We start from the raw sequence: 9,779 nt of genomic DNA on the forward strand, positions 1-9,779 counted from the left end.
GGTGCCACCAAGAACTGCTCCAATTTAAGATTTGAGAAGTTATTATAGTGGTAATAGTCTTTAAATATGGAAAGTAAATAGAAGACAGGGAGGGAGCATACGCTTGTTACAACAGGAAGCATGAGAGCTGCAGAAGATATCACAAACACGATCTGCATATAGCTCTCTACTTTTGGAGACGAATGTGCCAACAAACGAGAGGCAATGGAGCTACCAAGCATTGAAGCCAGCATGAATGTAGCAAAAATGAAACCATGTGGAATGTCCTCTTCATTAGGGCTCAAAGCAGGAGTCCAGAGAAACACAAAGGTGTACATGGAGCCTTCGAAGAGAGACTGTATGGCACCAAGCAATGCGATCTTTTCATCTGATTTCAATAATAGAAGTGGTTAGTGGAATAAAGGTAGAAGCAAACCCCATGTAATGTTACGACTAAAAAACAAAGGCAAGAAGATAAGAGATGGGACCAGAAGCAATGGCAGAGGCGGCGTTCTTGAACTGGGTAAGAAGGTCTTTGTTTTCTGAAGGATCTCCGTAGTTTTCGGACCAAGAAGAGATAATAACGGCCATACCAATAGCAAGGAAGCAAGCAGCAGCATCGAAAGGAGCAACAGGACCGAGGGCGAGAGAGTCGACAAGGAAATTGCCAAAGAGACCAGCAATGATGGCGACTAAACCATTACCAAGGAAAATAGCCTTGGAGAAAGTGAGAGAAAGCCACTGCTGCTCGAAGCCTCTCTTGTTGTGCTCAGCGACAAGCCAGGATTCGAAGGCAGAAAAGAGGAGGGAAGTAGCGATACCACCAAGAACACGACCGACCATCAAAACTTTGTACTGAGGGGAATGTTTGGTGATACAACTGAGAATGTAGGTAATGCAGTAGGTGATAGAAGCTCTCTTGCGACCCCTAATTAGTAAGTGAGTTAAAAAAAAAAAGAGTCATTGAATGAAGATCCAACAAAAAAAAAAACACAGTGTTAGTTAGTAATATAGAAGATGAGAGAATTGAATTGGAAGGCTGACTGTTTGTCGGCAAGAGATCCAACGATGGTGCCAAACAACATGGAAGATCCAAAACCAGCGATAAAGAGCTGACCGATCTCCCCCTTGCCGAAGCCATAAGTGCTGTAGAGATAGTACACATAGGGACCCTGCAACCAGTCCCCAGCTAAGAGGGAGAACTTAAATCAATCAATTGTTGGATTTATTTAGGATTATCGAAGAGCCCTGCCTGGGCTTAACATTCACTGATTCCGGTCAAATCACACAAACCTGCCTATGGATCTATCTATCTAGTTCACCCGACCGACACTACTAAGCTGCTACTAGACAACAATTAATTAAATCGATCGCGCAGGAATATGGATCGAGAGAGAGAGAGAGATGTACACTCATCAGAAGAAGATGAACTCACCCATCATGAGAGAGTAGACGAGGAGATAGTTGTTCTTGAAGGAGTTGAAGGCGGGGGATGTGTTAATGCGGTCTTTGTTGGATTTGCTGAGCTCCAAGCCGGCGACGATCGCAGCGAGCCCACCGAACACCACGAAGTAGAAGATCTCCATTGATTCTTTTTCTTCACCGATACGACGATCTCAGATCTCGCACGCTGATGGGATTTGTGATTTCTATAGAGAGAGAGACTCTTTGTGTTGTCTTGTGTTGTGTTGAGTGATACTTATTTCATTTAAATCTTTTATATGTTTTAATGTTAATGTTAATGTTAATGTTAATGTGTGCCTCAATTATTATTATTATTATTTTAATCCATTTAATAACTTCTATTTTACATACACTACTAAAACCTTGATAAACTAATTAATCTATAGATTTTTTAAATGCATATTAATTAATATACAGTTTTACATAGATATTTTCTTTACTGTATAATTTAAAAAAAAATAATCTTTCAAATGATGCTATATCAAGAAAATTAATTGAATTCACTTGTGACAATGATTTGCATAAATTTAACTATATGATTAAATCTCTACTATATAGGTAATAATAATAATAATAATAATAATACATGTTTATAAAATCAAAATTAGCATATTGGAAGTATGCTATTATACATTTGGAAGTATTACACATAAATCAATTGTACAACTTCACAAATTCGGCTAATATTCAATATTCATGTTTAATAAGAGATAATTCTCCGAAATAAAAATAAAATATGTGTATAATTCAATATTCATGTTTTGTTTTTTTTGTTTTTTTTATTCATGTTTTGTTTAAAGTATTTACCAAACATTTAATTTATCAAATAATAATATTACAATAATTTTTTCAGTGATGCATATGCTCTAACTATTAAATATGATCTCATAATCTTCTAGTTTTATGTTTAATTCCATTTGCAATTTGTTGTTCAAGATGAATATAAACACTAAATAGTTTATTTCTAATCTACATTTATTGAAAATATTTGGGAGCAAAAATTAAATATAAAAGGATATTTAATATGGTTTCCTTCCACTTCAGGATATTAGTGTTTAGATATATATTAAGCTTTTAGTATTACTCTTGTGTTAGAAATAAAAAAAAATATATATATTTCAAAAGTAGAGAGTGAGAAAGTAAAAAAAAAAAGGAAAAAAACGAAGAAAAATGAATATAGAATGCAATGCTTATCTAACTATCACGAGTTTGAATGTTCCTCGACAGTCACTCCACACATGTTTCATTTCTCCCATTTCTGTAATCTGTATCTAGAGTAGACACACCTTTAGTATTTTTAAGTACTTATTCACTTGTGCGTGTGTTGCATTAACCAACTCTCTCTTTTTTTTTACCAACCAAAAAACCAATTTTGTTATAGATATATTTTATGTAAATGCAGATTCTAGAATACCTCGCTGTGAAAAACAAGTCGTTGTACCGAACAGAGCATTGTGCTAATCAGGAAGCTGCATTAGATCACAGACGTCCGAGTTGCTGACGTGGATATGTGAGCTGACGTGGCAAGACGTGAGTGGATGTGATGATGTATTAAGGAAATGATAAACTTGAGCAGCAAACAGTTTCCTTATCCTTGGAGATACGAAGAATATTCTCTACAACAAATAAGGAAAAGATAAGGATGAGAGTAAACAGTTTCCTTATCCCTTGATACTTGGAGATTTGCTTTCTCAAGTCGTGTATATATATTTTAGGAGTAGGCCACAAGCCAATTTGAGCACTCTAGAATATTGATACAGTTATAAACTTCGAAGCCAGAAAAATAAGGCTTAGAAGGTGTGTTCCCAATTCTCTGTGACGTTAATCAGGGAGGTGATTAAGTGCGCAAAGAATTGTTTTTCTTTCTCTTAGATCTACACTGGTGAGAGTTTAGATAGAAAAGAAAAAGGGTTAGTTTTCTTCTCTTATATATAAAAAGAGAGAGGGTTGGTTTTCTTCTCTTAGATCTACACATGGTGTTGTGTTAGATAGAAAAGAGAGAGTTTCAGATTCATTCTTAGTCGGGATCAATCTTATTGGGTAGAATAGGTTGAGTAAGGGCCGAGACAAAATTGTATCATTGTAAGAGATAAATTTTGTTAATAAGATTGAAGAGAAAAGCGTTGGCTTGACGCGTTCCAAGTGTACATCATTGTGTTGTGTGTCTCTATACCCTTTCATTTTATTATATGGATGCCTTGTTTATTAGTATAAACCCTAAAATCTAATATTATATTATATATATATATATATATATTGTATCCTATGTAACAAATAAATAACACAGAAAACTATTTTCCTAAAACATTTGTTTTTAACGATTTTTTTTACTATTTTACCCCAAAACAAACATATATCTATATTAATATTTTTGAAGTACATTTTGTGTTATACCCTTTTAGTTTTGTTTATTTAAAAAATTATTTACAACATTAACCCCTAAATTTTTTTCAAAACTAACATTACTCCAGATTTTGTTTCCTAAATATTTTACATTTCATTTCAATTAAAAAAATAACAGCAATCAATATGTAAATAGAAACTATCATATATTTAACCATACATTATGTTGTGTTTTGAAGATATTCTATATTTGAATCCTTCATAAACAAAGAAAAAAACAATTTGATTCCCATTTTGTTTTTCAAAATCTGTGAGCTTTGATTCTTAACGTAAGAAAAACTTTGATTGACAAATTATTTAAATATTATAATTAACATATATAAACTTAATAAAAATTTTAATTATTACGAATATGTAAAATTAAAAAAAATCTAAAATACTATATAATGTGGTTATATAGTAGATGAGTTATAAAGAAAACATGTTGAAATTAATAAAATATTATTAAATTTGTGTTAACACGGATTAAATTCTCATTTAATTATTTATCAACACTACTAATATTAGAATATTTGACATAAAATTAAGTTGATTTAACTAAGATTTTATAAAATAATTAAATCATTAGGAAAAATATGAATTAATCACAGCGTATAATTACTGATTATGTATTTAAAACCCTTATTTTTTGTTATAATAATTAAAAACCAAAATAGAATCTCAAACACTAAACAAAACAAACTAAATATAACAAACAAATGGTCATGAAGTGTATTGCAGATTAAAAAATAATATAAATATTTATCCGTACAACAACTAGAAAATTTAGTTATTCCTCTATTTACAAAACATTCAATATTTAACAAATAGATACAACAAAAAAATATAAATTATAATAGAAATTATATGCCCGCGTTATACCGCAGGTTAAAATCTAGTATATCTTTATTATTAAACACTCGACACTCATTTGTCAATTAATTACCTAGTTCTATATAATATCATTTTAAGTCATGTTTAAGATTCTTACCCATAAATTAAAAAAGTAACTTTTAATTAATTTACCTTTTTTTACATAAAACATGAATAAGTAAAATAAATTCAACTAATAAAAATATTGAACTTTTGTCATTAAAATTAGAAACATCACTTAAAAAAACAAAGAAAAAAAAAGAATCCCAAAACTATCACTTGAAAGCGATACACACGAAGTACTGTAATTAGTTTGAAAGTTCTGAAAGTAATTCATAATGATAAGGTTCCTTCATAATTTCCAATCTTGGCCATATTCAATAGATTAAGATGCCGTGTCAGTATGTCACTATCACGAAGGAGGTAACTAGGTAGGTAAGGATAGCAAACGTGATTTTTTAAAGTATCATAAAGATTCATACGTTCTGCCCATTCGGTTTTTTCGGTTTACAGTTTTTCTGGTTTTATAAAAATTGAGCCATATAGAAACCATATGTAATTCGGTTTGGTTACGGTTCGGTTTTATCAAAAATGAAACCATATAAAAACTATACATATAACGGTTTGGTTTGGTCCCGGATTTTAACGGTTATTCCATACTTTAAAAAATAGATAGTTGATACATAACTATAAGCATAAAAGTAATACCTAAACATAATTCAAAAAAATAGGATCCAAATATAGTTTTGTAAACCCAAATACTTAATTGAAATTTAAACTTTTAAAAAGTAAAGGCTATTAAAAAAGAAAACCAGAAAAAAAAAACCAAAAAAAAGCTTGGAAATCAATAACTATAACCCCAATAAAAAAAATCTTGTTATTGTTATACAATATAAATTTATAAGTTGAATAAACTAATTGTACCTAATTATCTTAAATTCTTATAACAAAAAAATCATTCGGTTTTACGGTTTTTAACCAAACCAAACCTAAACCAAATGGTTAATTATAATAAAAACCAAACAGATTTTTAGACTTAACCATAACCAAACCAAACCATTTATTTCGGTTTGGTTCGGTTCGGTTTTTCGGAGTTCGGGTTTTTTACCCACCCCTAAATTACGTTCTTCAAACTTAACAACAACAAAAATTAACACCTAATAAATGACCCACATAAACAGAATACATAGTATATAATACTCTCGGCAGAAAAACAGAACACATAACATATACGCGGGATGTTAATCCTAAAGCAACGAGGACAAAAGATGTATTATTGCTTTTCATCCTTTGGCAAAAGAAGCGTACCTAGCCAAAGGAGTTTATTTTGACAAAAAAAATTGAAACTCAAAAGGATAAGAAAAAAAAAAAAAACTCAAAAGCATTACGTTCCAAACAGTTAGACAGGGAACACGTGAACGACTCCCACTTCTTTTGAATAAATAATTCAAAGACTCTACTATACTCTGTCAAATGTGTAAACAACAGCAATAACAAAAAAAAAAAAAAAGGGGAAAGTAACGTCTTAATTTAATTGATGTGATTGGATACATAATTAATAAAATTGGTGATTCCTCTATAAATTGAAGCCCATCCTCCCATCATTTCGTTAACACCTAGATTCTTGTTTCCAAACAAAAGCTATTTTTCTACTATGGCGGCGGCCCATTTCGTCGAGACAACAGAGCCCCAGCCCCTCGTATTTTCCGGAGAGAAACGAAACGATCGTGATGACGACGACGACGGAGACGCCATGGTTGCAAAGAAGTCAGCACTGGCGGTGTGTGAGGTCGACCCTGCGGCGGCCTTGGCTAGCATCCGACATGAGTTTGGGGAGCACGGGGGAGTGAACATGTCCATCGAAGCCTCTGCCACCTTCACAGTCATGGAACCGGATACTATGAGGCGGATGTTCGCCGGAGAACTGGGACCGGACAACGACTTCTTCGTCTACAGCCGACACTTTAACCCCACGGTGCTCAACCTTAGCCGCCAGATGGCTGCCCTCGAAGGCACCCAAGCCGCCTACTGTACCTCAAGCGGTAATTCGTAATTATATAAGTATATAGACTCTATGTTTTAAATAAAATTAAAAGAAAACCTAGACTTTGGTTGAGTGTGTTTGATACGGAATCGATCTTTGGTTGGACTTTCAACTTTTTTTTTTGTTAGTTAAGAGTCCTTTTTTTTTCTAAGTTTTAAAAATAATTGGGATGGAGTCCATTCAGGTATGTCGGCGATATCTTCAGTGATGCTGCAACTTTGCAGCAGCGGGGGACACGTGGTGGCATCTAACACTCTCTACGGAGGAACACACGCTTTGCTTACTCATTTCTTGCCACGGACCTGCAACATAACCACCTCTTTCGTCGACATAACGGACCATGGCACGGTGGCAGACGCGATCGTCGAGGGTAGGACACAGGTTCTCTACTTTGAGTCCGTGGCAAACCCGACTCTGACTGTGGCGGACATACCTGAGCTGAGCCGTATGGCACACGAGAAGGGTGTGACGGTGGTGGTGGACAACACCTTTGCCCCCATGGTGCTCTCTCCGGCGAAGCTTGGAGCCGATGTGGTGGTTCACAGTATCTCCAAGTTCATCAGTGGCGGGGCCGACATCATCGCAGGTAACGTTATAAGATTTTGTCGCGACGTATGTAATGTTTGCAGTTTCTCCTTCACGTGAAGGAGCAAATAATCGTACACGTGTCCTTTTGTCGTGGCATTAAAAAAAAAAANTGTGACGGTGGTGGTGGACAACACCTTTGCCCCCATGGTGCTCTCTCCGGCGAAGCTTGGAGCCGATGTGGTGGTTCACAGTATCTCCAAGTTCATCAGTGGCGGGGCCGACATCATCGCAGGTAACGTCGTCGTTATAAGATTTTGTCGCGACGTATGTAATGTTTGCAGTTTCTCTCCTTCACGTGTCCTTTGTCGTGGCATTAAAAAAAAAACAAAAAAAACAGGGGCCGTGTGTGGGAGCGAGAAGCTGGTGAAAGGGATGATGGATCTGCGTGGCGGATCTCTGATGCTGCTGGGTCCTACCATGAACGCCAAGGTGGCTTTCGAGCTCTCCGAGCGAATTCCTCATTTGTGCCTACGCATGAGGGAGCATAGCCGCAGAGCCCATGTGTACGCGGAGAGAATGAGGGAGTTGGGCATGAAAGTCATATATCCAGGGCTCGAGACCCACCCGCAGCACAAGCTAGCCAAAGGGATGGTGAACAAAGACTACGGATACGGAGGATTGCTGTCCATAGACATGGAAACTGAGGAGAAAGCCAACAAGCTCATGACATATCTCCAGAACGCTACTCAGTTCGGCTTCATGGCAGTCAGTTTGGGTTACTACGAGACCCTCATGTCCTGCTCCGGGAGCAGCACCAGCAGCGAGCTTGACCCCTCTCAGAAGGCTGCTGCAGGCATCTCTCCTGGCCTTATACGAATGTCGGTGGGGTATGTGGGTACTTTGGAGCAGAAGTGGTCACAATTCGTGAAAGCAATCCTCAGAATGTAATGTCTTTTATAAATGGTTTTTTTCCCCAAAAGAAAAAAAAAATACCAACAATTCATCATCTGTGTTATGTGATGTTGTGGTCAATGTTTCCGTCTATAATTTGTTGTATCACAATGTTTTATGCCTCGGACATCTATTTAGTTAAAGCATATTTGTGTGCGTGTTTTGCTTTGAAAATTTACCTCTATATGTGGACGCACATTGCAACCCACTTTACAATCCTTGGACCTTGGCCTCAAAACTGTCTACTCTGTTTTTCTCTTCATTATCAAAATCATGATGAAATGGCTACCACAAAAGAAACATCTTTTTTTCTTCATAGGAGTCACCGAGAAATGCAAATGTAAATGGGTGTAATAAAATGATGATTTGAATAATAGTGGTCGGGGTTTGGCTTTATACGCTAGCTTATATATATATATACTTAAATAAAGAAGGGGTTAATTTATTGAATGATGTTGAGGAGTAGTGGATCTGCGCCAAATAAGCTCAAGCTCACGAGCGAACTCCTTCTGCCTCCCAACAACAATGGTGATGTGGTCTTTGTCGGGGACGACGTGGATCCTGGCACGTGGCACTTTTCTCTTGACGCCGTAGCTGCACTCTACGGGGATCAGCTCGTCCCTACCACCGTGGAAGACGGTGACGTCGCAGTCCACGTTGTCACGGATATGGTCCAGATAAGCCTCTACTTTGCTCCCAGACCCGAAGATGATGTTGTGTAGTGTGTGCCACGACGCGTTATGTGTGTGACACAAAAACCCTTCTATCAAGTACGTTCGCATCCTGCGTGGATATATCATCCCAATTAATTATTCACTTTTTTTTCATTGCATCTACTAGTGTATATTAGCGGTGAAAGTAGATTAATTATGCGCAGTTAATTTATGTACACAAAATTTGCGTTCGTACGTATATTTATATACCATTATGTCCACATTAATTTCCTCACATCACAATCTCTCAGGATGAGGAAGAAATTCAAAGGTGTCCGTGTCTGCCTACATTAATTGCTCTTAGTCTATTAACTGATGAATTTTTGTTGTAACTCAAGTAGATAAATGAGTACCTGTTTCCGGTGAGTAGCCTGGTGAGAAATTCTAACAAGTGGTGGTTCTTGCAAAGGACTAGACTGACGGTGCGGCTAATGTGCTCGTACCAGCTGGCCACTGAGGCTCCAAAGGCCATCGGAGGCCACACTTCCTTGGGCGCCACTCTTCTCATCACATATTGCGTCCCTTGCACTCCCTTTGGTACCGAATAATATGGCTGCCCTCCCCATCAGTTCACATATATCAATCAATTACCATACTAACCAGGAAGCATTTGATTAATCAACTAATTAAAAGGAATTAATGTATTATATATGACTCACAGGAGCCAATAGAGTAAGCGACTTGATGGCTCCTGGGTGTTTAACCGCGAGCGCAAGAGCCAGAATGCAGCCTAGGGAATGAGCCACTACGTGAAATGTCTTGAGTTTGAACTGAGAGATCACCGATCGCTCTATCATCTCTAAATGCTCTTTCAATGTATACAATGAATCGTTGGGCTTTGGACT

The 9,779-nt window shown here is 36.5% G+C and overlaps 3 protein-coding genes across 4 annotated transcripts; 1 reads left to right on the forward strand and 2 right to left on the reverse strand.

Moving 5' to 3' along the window:
• Positions 3-1,662, reverse strand: LOC104754185 (molybdate-anion transporter-like; the record flags this gene model as incomplete). The annotated part of the gene is made up of 5 exons (XM_010476323.2): positions 1,415-1,662; positions 1,024-1,168; positions 468-907; positions 102-367; positions 3-14 (listed from the first exon to the last, which is right to left on the reverse strand). Coding segments are annotated over exons 1-5 (1,014 nt in total), but the record flags the coding sequence as incomplete, so codon positions are not given.
• LOC104753135 (methionine gamma-lyase) lies at positions 6,210-8,379 on the forward strand. Of its 2 annotated transcripts, XM_010475429.2 has the most exons (4): positions 6,211-6,740; positions 6,927-7,216; positions 7,451-7,562; positions 7,668-8,379. In XM_010475429.2, exons 1-4 carry the CDS (start codon positions 6,353-6,355, stop codon positions 8,216-8,218), a joined length of 1,341 nt encoding a protein of 446 aa, XP_010473731.1. In that variant the 5' UTR covers positions 6,211-6,352; the 3' UTR covers positions 8,219-8,379. The 2 variants fall into 2 exon arrangements, with proteins under 2 accessions (XP_010473732.1, XP_010473731.1); XM_010475430.2 differs by lacking the exon at positions 7,451-7,562 and having other exon boundaries at positions 6,210-6,740; positions 6,927-7,328.
• LOC104754186 (probable lysophospholipase BODYGUARD 2) lies at positions 8,567-9,772 on the reverse strand. Its single transcript, XM_019238546.1, has 3 exons — positions 9,594-9,772; positions 9,288-9,487; positions 8,567-9,004 (listed from the first exon to the last, which is right to left on the reverse strand). The coding sequence occupies exons 1-3, from the start codon at positions 9,729-9,731 to the stop codon at positions 8,659-8,661; spliced, it is 684 nt and encodes a 227-aa protein (XP_019094091.1). The 5' UTR covers positions 9,732-9,772; the 3' UTR covers positions 8,567-8,658.

This window comes from Camelina sativa, chromosome 16 (assembly GCF_000633955.1).
Source record: "Camelina sativa cultivar DH55 chromosome 16, Cs, whole genome shotgun sequence".
NCBI classification, from domain to species: domain Eukaryota; kingdom Viridiplantae; phylum Streptophyta; class Magnoliopsida; order Brassicales; family Brassicaceae; genus Camelina; species Camelina sativa.